The sequence below is a fragment of the Bradysia coprophila genome, unplaced genomic scaffold, assembly GCF_014529535.1.
Source record: "Bradysia coprophila strain Holo2 unplaced genomic scaffold, BU_Bcop_v1 contig_350, whole genome shotgun sequence".
Taxonomy (NCBI): Eukaryota; Metazoa; Arthropoda; class Insecta; order Diptera; family Sciaridae; genus Bradysia; species Bradysia coprophila.
The window spans coordinates 3,065,609-3,078,577 of NW_023503608.1; the positions used below are offsets into that span (position 1 = coordinate 3,065,609).

Below are 12,969 nucleotides of genomic sequence, written 5' to 3' on the forward strand. Positions count from 1 at the left end.
CGAAATTGCCTAAAATCAAACGTTCAAAACAGATACACAAATAACTATTGTGTTTAACAATAACATGCTTTTTCCTATATAAAACGTCATTAGTCAGATCTTGTCGTTTATTATTGTTGTCGTTGTCGAAAACAGATGACAGCCGACGGTGACAGGTTAATAAAGGATGTAACTTATTCCAAAGTCGTTCAGAACCTTGACTTATTCGACATATAAGTAAAACTGCAAGGAAGTTTCAAGGCTGTAAACGTTGGGAAGGTCACGCAGCAGACTGCCATTTTATTAGATACGCGGCAACACACCACGTCTGATGATTTTACATAAAAAAAAGTTCACAGGTTTCATTCGTTTTAGAAATAATTAAAAAGTTTAAAAAAAGACACATCTCGTCAGATCATGACAAAGTTGCAAAGAGATGTTATTTATTAGGGCATTACATGTGCATATCTGGCGAATCATAAACTTTCGTATCACAAAACTGAGTAGATGGAACCGCAAAGATTACTTTTATCGTTTCATAACACAAAGCTGAATAATATAATCGTATAGCTTGCTTATCTTACTCGAATCTCGAGCGAATCTTATAAGTCTTTTTAATCAAAAATTATCTAAATTAAAAACATGCGCTCAAATTAATGTAATCACTTAAATGTAAGGGGTCGCTCAGAACAACTGTCAAAAATCCAACCAAGTTTATGTGAACACTGACAAACATGTTTTTACACACACCTTACCACTACAATGAAAATATCCGAAAGTGATAACGAACACGTGCTCTTGCGACGACCATCTATCTCTGTTCTACATTACAACAGTCACACTGGATAGAATGAGATGGACAGCATTCAACCGTCAAACCTCGTGTGTGTTTACGTTTATACCATAGGTTCTGCTGTATTTTTCTTTCTCAAGTTGAAAACATGAAAACCATGCGGTAGTTCTTTAAGTTTCCGATTTGCAAGGCATTGACATGGTGATTTACAGTCGACTCGTTTAATTAAAGTTTTATTATATCGTAGTGATTACTGAAAATTATATCGAGACGCAAAGAACGTTGTCAGTAGTTTGTGTTCAAAGAAGTCGTCAAATTGTTAAATCCGTGTGTTTTTTCCCCAAATAATTGCATTTTTTTCCTCTGCCAACATAACCTCAAGTGTTAAATGTGAGTTTAATCATTTTCTTCTTCATTTCCTTATTGTCTTTACTCACCATTTGTGTATCACAGCAGAAAACAATGGGAAGCAAACAGAAAGTAAAAAAACAAAATGCGGCCGCACAGGAAGCTGTAGAACAAAAAGTTGCAGTTGTGGTTAAAGCTCAGCCAAAATTGAAAGAGAAACCAGGCAAAAAGGTAAAGTCGCTGGAATTATCACGACAATTTTCTAGATCGTCGTATTGACATTACAATGTTGATTGTTATCAGGACAAAAAGAAGAATCAAGTTCCGGTTGCGCCACCACCTCCAGTAAAACCAGCTGAAAGCAGCGAAGAGAGTGATAGTGAGGAAGACGAACCAATGAAACCAGTTCCAGTTGCTAAAGTCGCTGTTGCAAATGGAAAAGGCAAAGCTAAGGCTGCGCCAAAGAAGGCAGAAAGTAGTGAAGACGACAGCGACGATAGCGATGAAAGTGAGGCCGAAGCTCCAGCAAAAGTAAATGGAAAAGCAACAGCAAATGGTACGGCAGCCAAGACAAACGGAGCTGTAAAGAAAGCAGCAGAGAGCGATGAGGAATCTGAGGACGAGAGTGATTCAGGTAATTTCATAAATAGTTTTGTTGTCCATTCACTTCACGCCAATGAATACGCGAACGTTATTTGTACGTTTTGATTCGTTAACAAAAAACATTTTTCATCTTCCTGTTAGACGACGATGAGGAAACAGCAAAACCGAATGCTGCCGCAACTACAAAGAAAGCAGTGACTCCAGCAGCAAAGAAACCAGTCGCTAAGAAAGCCGAAAGTAGTAGCGAGGAAGAAGATTCTGACGAAGAAATGGAAGAGGCACCTAAGGCCGTGGCAAAACCAACTGTACAGAAAGCTGTAACTCCAGCAGCAAAGAAACCAGTCGCTAAGAAAGCCGAAAGTAGTAGCGAGGAAGAAGATTCTGACGAGGAAATGGAAGAGGCACCTAAGGCCGTCGCAAAACCAACTCTACAGAAAGCTGTGACTCCAGTAGCAAAAAAACCAGTCGCTAAGAAAGACGAAAGTAGCAGCGAGGAGGAAGATTCTGATGAGGAAGAGGACGCGAAACCTACAGTTGCGAAGCCTGTGGCGGTACAAAAGAAAAAAGAAAGTTCTGACGAAGAAGAAAGTAGTGAAGAAGAGAGCGAAGAAGAAACACCGGTGAAGCCAGTTGTCAACAAAACTGTTGCAAAGCCTCAAGCAAAAGCTGCTGCAGTAGTTCAGAAGAAGAAGGAGTCCTCTGACGAGGACGAAAGTAGTGAAGAAGAGAGCGACGAAGAAACACCAGCTGCTAAAACAGTGACTAAACCTCAGCCGAAAAAAGAATCTGGTTCCGAAAGCAGTGAAGATGATGACGATGATGAAGAGGATGAGGTCGAACAGAAACCGATCGCCAAAACTCCTGACAACAATCAATTCCAACATGGAAAACGAAAGGCAAACGATGAAGACAGTACACCAAGTGCTAAGTTTAGCAAAAAATTCGATGGAGGTCGTCAATCGAATGGTGGAGAAGGTGGAGGCATGACCTGTTACAATTGCAACGAAACCGGTCACATGTCGCGTGAATGTCCAACAAAGAATTCCGGATCAACTTGTTACAATTGCAACGAAACCGGACACATGTCTCGCGAATGCCCACAGAAAAAACAGTTTGGCGGTAACAGCAATAGCACTTGCTACAATTGCAACGAAACTGGTCATATGTCCCGCGAATGTCCATCGAAGAAACAATTCGGAGGAGGCGGTGGTGGTGGCGGCAACAGCGTATGCTATAACTGCAACGAAACCGGTCATTTTTCACGTGAATGTCCCACGAAAAAAGCACTTAAATGTTACAATTGTCAAGAGGATGGACACATGTCTCGGGATTGTCCAACTGGCAGCAAAAATAAGGGATGCTTAAAATGCGGCTCCAACGATCACATGTACAGAGATTGTACACAAGAGGGCGATAGTTTTGCACATGCCGAATGCTTCGTATGCAAAGAGAAGGTAAATATCGAATGTCTGCCGGTGTGCGGCTTCAATTTTTCTAATTCTTTGCTTTTATTTCCGTAGGGACACATTTCGAATCAGTGTCCACAACGTCAAGGAGGCAACTCACGTGGCGGTTTTGGACGTGGCGGTCGTGGTGGTGGTGGTGGACGTGGTGGTCCTCGAGGTGGTGGAGGACGTGGTCGAGGAGGCGGCGGTGGATTCAATCGTGGTGGTGGAGGATTTAACAGTAGAGGTGGTGGATTTGGTGGAAACAAATTTGGTGCTAGCGCTTCTCCTGCTGGCAATAAAGTCACCAAATTTGATGACTAATTTTTTTTGAAATTTTTATTATTCCTTGAATGAACCATTTTCATTGAAAGCAAAACCATTATAATATTAGACGTGTAATTCTTAAAAACATTTTCTAATTAAACGAATGTTTCATTTTAAGAAATTATTTCTTTGACTTTGAAGAAGAAGAATCGTCATAAATGAACCCGACCTCTGTAAAATGCGAAAAAGATTTAATGATTCTAGATTATCAGAAGTTTCTCACACACTCTTCGTACTTGAGCTGACCGAATAGGAGTTCATACAAACCAAAATTTCGATGTCTTAGACTCTATCGGATTTGGTTATTGTACTTCAAAACACAAACGGACGACTGCATTGTTCGTTTGAACCAATAATTAAGAGAAATTAACTGCAGGTGAATTTTGAACCAATTTTTATGTTCCTTTTGGATGTATTTACTAAGAGTGAGATATAGTGGGATATGAAAATGAAGTATTGTTCCCTTGACCAAAAGTCTAGATTGTCCAGTCACTTGATAACTCGAGTAATTTTAACGGATTTCTAAAAACATTTTTTTATTCGACGAGGAATGAAATTTCTGAAGCTATGGGAATGGAAAGTATCGGAGTAATAATGTAGGAGTTATTTCGAAAAGGATATTTTGGATGATTTCTTGGTAGTTGTTTACAGAAAAAACTAAATGAGTGTGAAATTTGCGGCCAGAGCGAAGCGAGTTTAATTTTTGTTCAAGACATAAGCAAGAAATATTTTAAACCAAACGCCCTTTATAGCAGACAATAGGACTTAAATCATTGTTTCTTTAAGAATTCATTTCCGCCAAAAAAGTGATCCGTGTGAAAGACGGAGTAATTTTAGTTGATAGTGGAAACCATGTACTTAAAAATGTAAGACATTAACAAAGCACCTAGCAGGGTAATAGAGGTGCTAGGTGCTTTGACATTACACACGCGGAATTTTGAAAAACGACACGTTTTCTGTTTTGTGGTTTACTGGTTTTTTGTGATTTTTTTGTGTGCCGGTTTTCAAAATTCCGCGCGTGGATATAAAACGAGACCGAAGAATGGGTGCATTTCGAAAGAAGAATGCTTTACAACGGAAGGTAAAATCCAAATTTTCTAAAGTAAGATTACGGCATTTCATGGGGACCAAAGGAATTGAGAAGCGCACGTGACAATAGGGGAATATGCATCATTTAATCAAGAGCCACGAAATATTTCAACAGCAAAATATTTATTTCCTTAAGTAAGTACTTGTTGCGATAACAAATTAAGCTTCGAGATACATCTGTTTTGTAGATCAATGTCGGTGAGTTCATATATTTCTAAATTTAACATTTCAATCCCTTTCCTCACAAATAAAAGTCGTTTCCACTCAGGTGGATAGACAAAAAAAAGTTTTAAAAAAATCTTAATTCAGTACATCAGATCGGGCCAAAATGGTGTAGGAACTTTTCATTTCGTCAAATTGCAAATCATTGCTTTGACGTTTTCCTCCTCTTGCTTCAGTCTTATCAGTTCAGTCTCCAGCTTTTTCTGATGTTCTTCGTTCTTCCAAATCTTAGCCTTAACTTCGGCGAATTCGTCAAGCAACGCATCGAAATTTCCTCTGTTCATAGTGACCCATTCATTCACATTTTCTTGTGATGTTGGAATTGCTCCACTCCCATTGTCATCATCACCTGCGGTGTTGACTACAAGATCTATCATTGTATCGGCAGTTCGTTTTCCATTTTCATTATATCCTGCCGCAATGTCGATCACGGGTCTATTGAGTATTTCATCTTTGATTAAATCACCTCCATCAGTTGTACCCGACGGAGATACGTTGTTCGCGTCGACACTGCATTGGGGAACATTTTCGGCGATTTCAGTTTTGATATCGATTGGAGTCCGTTCTATCCGATTTTGATCAACAAAATTTTCGTCCAAGTTCGTGCTTGTTTCATCCGACTCGCAGGCTAATGAAGCACGAGAAACGTAACATTGCGCTAATGGTGGTGAGACCATACGATGCACAAATCTATTGTCACAATGGATTGTTGCTTGTCCAGCATGCAATTCTTCCACAGTATTGTTGGCTTCTGCAGTAGTTGTTTTTGTTTGTCGCTCGAAGATGTCTGCTGGGCTTTGTTTGAAAGCACTCGGAAACATATCGATCAGATGTTGGCGGATATCGGTTATCGCTACTTTCGTGGCAGCTGGAACGAACCCGAACTTTTGCTTCATGTTTCGGATATATTTCTCAACTTCCTGTCAATGGAAAGGTGTGACACGAAAAAAGCATTGAGCATTTTCACATAAAGAACATTTAACATTCACCGTTAACCTACCTCAAAGCTACGCGTATATTCGTTTTGCTTTTTAATCGTTGGATCAAATGCATGCTGGGCATTCGCCTCTTTCTGAGCGCATTCCTCTGCGCTCGAATACAGGAAGCACTCCTCAAATGGATATTCCGCTCTCAAATGATCGCCAAAGAAGTCAATGATCACCATGTTGTTGGCGCAATTGTAAACTGAAATAACTTTGGCTGGCCACATTCGTGGATCGTCGCTATTCGTAGACCAACGGTCTCTGGTGTGGACCAGCAGATGTGGGGTGGCGCATGCTGAAGTGAAGTAGTCCTTGTTAGTTTCATGCGTCGTCCACAGTTCGTAACAATCGATACACGGCCGGATAGTCACAATTTCTCTAGCCCAATCGTCCTTCAACTCCAAAACGGTTTCGTATTCAATCGAATTGCCTATAATAGCCAAATAAAAGAATTGCAAATTGTTAGATGTAGCGCATGTAGCAGCTAGTCAGTGGTAAGATTAATTACGTCGATATTTTTGATCCTTCGCCGCCCTATCGATTTCGGCCAAAAATGTGTCGAAATTGGCATTGGCACCCAAAGCACGGTCTGCTAAAATATCGACAAAGCCAATATTCTTCAGAAGTCTGAACGTTTTATCTCTCCAAAGGTTATCCAAGTAGTACTTTAAAATACGACGCTCTTGGTTGTGTTGCATCTTATCTTCACTGGTCAGGAAACGAAAAAATTTTGATTGTATGAACAAACACGAGTCGATAGCAGAAAAAAGTAAATATTTAAAAATTCACTTGCATTACCTTCGTTAAATATTTTCGTAGACAAATGATTGTGTCATTTACGATTATGGCGGCCGACTATGCTAAAAGACACACCCCACAAAAATGGTTTAAAAATGATATAAGCCGTAGCAGCCAAGGTTCAGAACCTTGGTACCAGTTCACTGGCATCAACACAAGGCTAGAATTATTTCAAATAGAGATCCTTTTTGTATGCAAAATTTAAAAAAAGAGAGGCCTCAAACAGTTTGTATAGATTTAAGCTCTACTTCACAAGATTGACGCTGTCAGCATGTGGGTATTCTGTCACTTCAGACAAACAGTATTTTCATGGATAACAAAAATTTAAAGTTTTTTTTTTGTTTTTTAAATGTCGCAACTCGAAAGACCGAAACGACTGCAGTGCCATCGCTGATTTTTGCGTGAGGACGAGAACGATTTCCACACTCTATTCCAAAAATCTCATTTTACATTAGACAAACAGAGAGATGCTAATATGACGACTGGGGCGTCGCTTCGACGGATAGAGTGAATATTTTCCATCGAAACAACGACCCTGTCGTCATATTAGCATCTCTCTGCGGAAAGAACGATGTTCAAATCGTGGCGCCTCGACAGTCCAACCTAGGCCTCCTCTACAAGGCTGATTCTGATGATATATTGATATAGATTCGAATTTTTCGAATTTTGTTGACCTGAGCAGAGCATCCACCTGTGCCGTGACTAACGTTTCAAACCAAAATAGCTCGAAATCTATTACGTTTTTTAGAGCCTCTTGGTTTCTTTTGAATTCGGTTGGTTATTGGATGAGACAAAATTCCATGAAGTTTGCCGTAAGAATATTATATTTCGAGCTTTTTCAAAACGAAATTTCGCTTATCATGAGACAGGCTGGACAGGCTATGAAATTTGTAAGGTGTTTCAAGTGGTCATCGAAATCGGTAAAATGTTACTTGTGCATCTAAATCGTATCGACAGGAAACATCTATCGCATTGTGATAACGAATGGCAATTCGTATTTAATATTCGATTCGCCAGACATAAGAACAACAATGTGACAGTGAAATGAATACTACCATGACAGAGTAAAGTTAGCCCTATGTTTCCACTCAACAAAAATTACTCCCTACGAGATTCGTGAGAGAGCAAGCTGTCAAGCAAACAAAGCAAAAATTGAAAAAAGAAAAATTTTGTCTCTCACACGGAGTACTTTTTTGGTAAGGGGAAATCAAGCTCACTTGAGTTTACATATCACACCTCTTACAACCAATGGTAATTCACTTTCTTGTGGACTCACAGAAAGTTGAATGATTTTGATGGCCAGTCAGGATTCGACGAATTTTTCATCTTCACAATTTTTTTGAATATTAAACGAACCGCAATTATTCGGTCAACACGCAGTTTTATTGACTTTCTTGGACAATGTCTTGTTTATATACAAATTCACGAATGTAGCCCGCTGACGAACAACTCTTCTCGCATGTGTACACATTTATTACTCCCCAATCCAACCCAATGTCTTTCAAGTGATTCAGCATTTGAGGCATTATCTATTGAATGAAAGAGTAACATTAGCATGAGTCCCTGATTAAAAAGCGAATTTTTTTTTACCTGAAATTCAAATACTCGCTTCGACTGGCATTGCTCGCATGACGGCACCTGTTCATTGCTTAACGTATTTTTCGACGATATCCACAATGGTTCACCGGCTCGATTGTATCTCAGCACTTGATCGTTGTTCCAAGCGATTCGTTTTTTGAATTTGCCGAATGCTTCATCTTCAACATTTTGTGCGTACGGCATCAGATCGCCTTCAGTTACATCTGGCATATCGTTTACCGTTCCGGATTGCATCAATTCCTGGTATTCTTTCATTCGACGTGACTCGGATTGCTCCACGGTTTCCTTGACTGGTTCAACACTCTCTTCCGATTCTAGAACCAATTCAAATTCAGGGAACAGATGTGTCGATGAAGACTTAGGCTAAAAAAATTTACCGAAATTGAAACACGGAAAACGGAGGCGTGAATGTATGACTTACACAATCATTTCCGGTCATGCATTGCTGTTTATGTCCGTTTTTCCAGTCAAGCCTCTGATGACTAGCACCACAGTAGAATACACCTTTGCATTTCGAACATGCGAACGGGCCACGACATCCACACGTTGCGCATAAATTGACAATGGCTTTTGTTTCGAGCTAACAGATTAAAAGCATGTGATTTACGAGCGCTGACACAACTGTATATCATTTATACTAACCAAATGTTTATCGTCAGCCGGTGGCTCGAAGGGATAAAATTTATTTACGCGAGGAAGTTGACACCGGAACGCTATCACATTTCTGAAATTGTAAGACTATGCGTAAATGTCGTGAACGGTTTGAGATCAGTATCGAGAGATACATACTTGGAACAGTTGACTTCCCAACAGGCACTGCTTTTACAGACAAACACATAAATTGTTCGATGAAAGCAGTCGTCACTCAATTCCAGCGATGCATATACCTAAATGTTGGAATGGAAAACCTAATCTTCTGCGTTCTATTTTTATGAAACAAGTTGACATACCTGGCAAAGGAACACCAGACATTCGCCGCACTTCACGCATTTGATTTCATCTGGCATGGGAAGATTTTCTAAATCCAACCATGCAGGCCGTCCTCCTATTTTGCTGGGAAAATAAGTGTTGGTCAACAGCCATTCTTCGCATTCCTCAGCAAATCCCAAATCTATATCGCTACTGACGGTAACCGTAGACGATGCCATTTAATTTTTGTTGAAATTCACGCAAAATTCAAAAAGAACTTTGAATACAAAACGTGCGATTCTGTTTACCTTTTTTGACGGAGTTGTCAAATTAAAAGTTCGACGACAGAGCCATCTGGCATGAATTTATTAAAATTTCCATTACCGACTTTAGATTTTTTCGTTAACAAATTTGAATTTGATTAAGTATAAAGGCTACTGTCACTGTACGTTTACAGGCAAATTAGAAGACTGGGATATATAAATCTTGCACCAAATATAAGTAAAATAATCACAAACGAAAATGAGATAAGGGAATCTCTGATTTTTTTTCTCTATATTTGCTTCTCAGCAAAGCCCAGCAAATTGCCTAAAATCATGGCTTATAGCTTCTAGTTGTGTGTATTTGGAGGTTTTTCGACGAAAATACGAGCGTTAATGCTTAGAAGCAGTTCCATGCTAAAATCAACAGTCCACAACAGAAACGTTTTTATCATATTCCAACCTCCTTTAATCTGTTGAATCAAATGCTGGTCCCGTAGTCTGTCCAACAAATATTTACAAGTATTGTAATTAAACTTCGAATTATACTAAGAACAAAAACCTAGGGCAGTTTCTGTATTGGATTCTGTTTTTATGTAACTTCTTTCTTTTGATCTATCTTAATATTTAAAAGAGTTTGGAACCACCGTGATTCCATGAAGTAATTATACGTGTCATTTATGCCGATAATATTCTTTGCGTATAAAAGATTGCCGAGTTCGTTTGTTGCATAAGCAACTTCGGCACAATTCAGTTCGCTGATTTCTCATTTCTTGCATGTGTTGCTCACCTAGATTTTCTAAAACGTTTCGAGTTTTCCTAGAGAGCTGCATAGTAGGACTAGTAAAAAATCCACTGAATTCAACATGCAGTTAATCTACAATGTCAAATTAAAAAATAAAACATAAACTTGAAACATTGGTATGGTTTCAGGTTTCGTTGAAGTTCCATTTTCAAGAATGGTCAACGCTCACGATCGCTCTAACGTGTAAGGTATTTCAATAGTGAAGGCAATGAAATAATAAACTCTTACAAGGTCTGTAGTCTGTACTCAGTATCAGATTATTGTATTGACGGTACAATACAAGTAATTTCTAGGGAGAGCCTATAAACGGCGATTTAACCTGTTACGGCAAGTATATGACCAGTATTATTATCGGGTCTATTACTTCCATCGATCGAATCGGTTGATTTCAAATCTCGTACTGAGGGTTCTTTTGAAAAACAGCCTACCGAAATCGGACGCATTTTCCAGTGGACTTTTATATGTGCCTAGAAGACTAGAAGACCTAGAAGACCGAAGACTTACACTTACCTCGAGCAATTTCAGTAAGAACAGTGTAAGTCTTCGGTTGAAAACTTCAACTGCACATATTTCAGTGTCGATGAATTTCAAACCCCATAAGTGACTATTCGGCTTAATAGTATATGTGATTACCTTTCTAATGACACCCCACACGACCCTGTACGGCTCGTGTAACTGGAGAAATTTTTGTAAGAAAAGTGCAATTTTTGGGTTTTTGATCTCCTTTCACCAGCCACACAAACTTCGAAGAATTTTTTTGAAAGTGGTTTTGGCTTCTGGGGTCGAATACCTTTCTAGGCACATATAAAAAAGTCCACTGGAAAATGCGTCCGATTTCGGTAGGCTGTTTTTCAAAAGAATCCCTCACTTCAATTGGTTTAACATGCATTTTACTATATAAATGACCGACCATATTACCCAGACTTTGTCATTATTTTTGTCGTTGTTATCGATAACAGATGATGAATAGCCGTATGAGACAGGTCAATCTCATCAGATTAGTCCTTTCACTTACCTGATTCGCTTAGCTGGTGCTGGATCACTGGGGTAAAGAATCGAAACCGTTCTTCCTTACTTTCTCTTCAAAAATTTTTTCTTAAGGCTCACAAAATTCGATTTGTTAGTTAGGATTTTCCTTTTATTTGAATATATTAAGTGTATTTTTATTCCCACAACATAATCCTTATTTGAATTAATTATTATAATTATTCGCTTGTTGAGTCGTAATTGGTATATATTTCGAGAGGACTTTCATCTTTTTTTTAAATAAAAATTAAATTTTTTTCACTTTTTTCACTTCATCTTTTGTTTGTTTGACTAGTTTTTATACATATCACATAATACTTTTTCCATTGGTGTGTTCCCAATAGTCCGTTGAAAGTAGATCGATTCAATTTTATGCGAATTCACGATGCGCAACAGCGGCAACATCAACAGCAACCTTCCAAATCGAGCTATTTGAGCTGGAAATTGACCGCGACAATGTTGTGATAGCATGACCTTTATAAAATCGAAAGTCCGGTTAATTAAGAGTGACTACTAACTCATTAATGGCTTTTTCAACATTACCTGTGCCTGGTCTTGGAGATTTTCTATCTGTGCTGGATCCTTGAGACCCCGAGTTTCCGAACGAAATAGGACTATCGCCTTTAAGCACGCGAATTCGGCTGGATCGACTAAGACGGATTTGAAGCGACAGAGCGTATCGTGCAATGAACGAATATCCAATGCAATCTGAGAAATTGACTTGAGTCATTAAAATCTGCTATATTTCTGTTTCGAGTATCATTTTTTCACTCACCTGTTTGTTTAATCCGTTTCCAATAACATTGTTGCAATGTTCCGACACCGAGAAAAGAGCACAATTCGTGGGATCAAGAGGCATACACCATTGTATGGCATTTAGAAGAAATAGCTCAGCCCACGATTCTTCTAATAAAATCACCTGTAACGAATTACGAACAAAATTCATGAATTGTCTTTAGTCACCGGAGAGGAATTCGTATCTTTTACCTGATCCCGGAATGTCAAACTAGCAAAACTTGGTAGATTTTTCGCCCATTTAACTGCCATAAAAAGTAGCCGAGCACTAGTTTCGTAAACTGTTTCTTGGGTATGGGCGTAAAGCGATGGTGTAACGAAATTAGGAACTGGCAGAGGTACGTCATGCGAACTGGGCTCTTCGTCGTTTGTGACATCGATGGAATCGTCTGAAATCGATAAATGCTCCTAATTCGATAGTTCGATTCCTGGACAGGTCTTGTGAAAATAGCGGAGAACAGTCAATCAATCAACTTTCAGGAAAAAAAAAATGTTTCACATAAAGGTGGTGCTAAATTTGATGTACCAGAGAACCAGTAACACTATCACAATATGAATCCGCAGATAGTCCTTTTCAACAAACTGAGAGAATATGTAGCGCTTACCGTATATGTAACAAGTTAAGTTATGGGGGAGGATTATCGAATTCAGACCTGCACTTACTTTGAATCATCAATTGATATGCATCTGGTTCAAATCAAATAAATCGAGTATATTGAAACATACCCTTACGTTTATATCTTTCTCCCTCTGACGACTTATAAATATAGTTGTCTTGCTCGCATTTGTAATAACGTTTCATATACTTCTAGCTCTAACGACTTTGATAATTCGCTGATTCAAATATAGTTTTCTGACTCACATCCAAAGCAACAGCCCAATTAAATCTAGAGAGTTCGTAAGTATGCTAACAAAAAGAGTGATTTTCTGCTGTACGGCAGCATTGTTCTTTTGATTGTTTCTGCTATGGATATTACTTTTTTACAAT

General features: G+C 38.8%; 4 protein-coding genes and 1 long non-coding RNA gene across 11 annotated transcripts in view; 2 read left to right on the forward strand and 3 right to left on the reverse strand.

Annotated features, from left to right (window-relative positions):
- The first annotated feature begins 862 nt into the window (after positions 1 to 862).
- LOC119080233 (nucleolar protein dao-5-like) lies at positions 863 to 3,616 on the forward strand. Of its 2 annotated transcripts, XM_037188480.1 has the most exons (6): positions 863 to 1,162; positions 1,226 to 1,351; positions 1,424 to 1,754; positions 1,865 to 2,094; positions 2,218 to 3,177; positions 3,244 to 3,616. In XM_037188480.1, exons 2-6 carry the CDS (start codon positions 1,235 to 1,237, stop codon positions 3,490 to 3,492), a joined length of 1,887 nt encoding a protein of 628 aa, XP_037044375.1. In that variant the 5' UTR covers positions 863 to 1,162; positions 1,226 to 1,234; the 3' UTR covers positions 3,493 to 3,616. The 2 variants fall into 2 exon arrangements, with proteins under 2 accessions (XP_037044375.1, XP_037044374.1); XM_037188479.1 differs by having other exon boundaries at positions 1,865 to 3,177.
- Positions 3,617 to 4,597: 981 nt separating this feature from the next.
- On the reverse strand, positions 4,598 to 6,859 carry LOC119080235. 3 transcript variants are annotated; one of them, XM_037188486.1, is made up of 5 exons: positions 6,588 to 6,859; positions 6,298 to 6,497; positions 5,807 to 6,219; positions 4,925 to 5,726; positions 4,598 to 4,733 (listed from the first exon to the last, which is right to left on the reverse strand). In XM_037188486.1, the coding sequence occupies exons 2-4, from the start codon at positions 6,485 to 6,487 to the stop codon at positions 4,929 to 4,931; spliced, it is 1,401 nt and encodes a 466-aa protein (XP_037044381.1). In that variant the 5' UTR covers positions 6,488 to 6,497; positions 6,588 to 6,859; the 3' UTR covers positions 4,598 to 4,733; positions 4,925 to 4,928. The 3 variants fall into 3 exon arrangements, with proteins under 3 accessions (XP_037044381.1, XP_037044382.1, XP_037044380.1); XM_037188487.1 differs by having other exon boundaries at positions 4,666 to 5,726; positions 6,298 to 6,492; XM_037188485.1 differs by having other exon boundaries at positions 4,666 to 5,726.
- Positions 6,860 to 7,615: 756 nt separating this feature from the next.
- LOC119080239 overlaps positions 7,616 to 12,969 on the forward strand; it is a 30,822-nt gene continuing 25,468 nt past the window's right edge. Inside the window, exons 1-2 of the long non-coding RNA XR_005088295.1 lie at positions 7,616 to 7,626; positions 12,923 to 12,938. This is a non-coding gene — a long non-coding RNA (uncharacterized LOC119080239). The remainder of the gene's footprint in view (positions 7,627 to 12,922; positions 12,939 to 12,969) is intronic.
- Positions 7,930 to 9,427, reverse strand: LOC119080238 (programmed cell death protein 2). The gene is made up of 6 exons (XM_037188488.1): positions 9,137 to 9,427; positions 8,976 to 9,073; positions 8,829 to 8,910; positions 8,608 to 8,766; positions 8,178 to 8,549; positions 7,930 to 8,116 (listed from the first exon to the last, which is right to left on the reverse strand). Exons 1-6 carry the CDS (start codon positions 9,332 to 9,334, stop codon positions 7,970 to 7,972), a joined length of 1,056 nt encoding a protein of 351 aa, XP_037044383.1. The 5' UTR covers positions 9,335 to 9,427; the 3' UTR covers positions 7,930 to 7,969.
- The window catches only part of LOC119080234 (photoreceptor-specific nuclear receptor), a 29,338-nt gene continuing 27,800 nt past the window's right edge, over positions 11,432 to 12,969 (reverse strand). For 3 of the 4 annotated variants that reach the window (XM_037188481.1, XM_037188483.1, XM_037188484.1), the window contains exons 7-10: positions 12,174 to 12,370; positions 11,962 to 12,105; positions 11,730 to 11,906; positions 11,432 to 11,660 (exon numbers count right to left, since the gene is read on the reverse strand). In XM_037188481.1, the coding sequence (XP_037044376.1) occupies positions 11,478 to 11,660; positions 11,730 to 11,906; positions 11,962 to 12,105; positions 12,174 to 12,370 (701 nt within the window). In that variant the 3' untranslated portion in view covers positions 11,432 to 11,477. The remainder of the gene's footprint in view (positions 11,661 to 11,729; positions 11,907 to 11,961; positions 12,106 to 12,173; positions 12,371 to 12,969) is intronic. The other variant, XM_037188482.1, reaches the window with a different exon arrangement.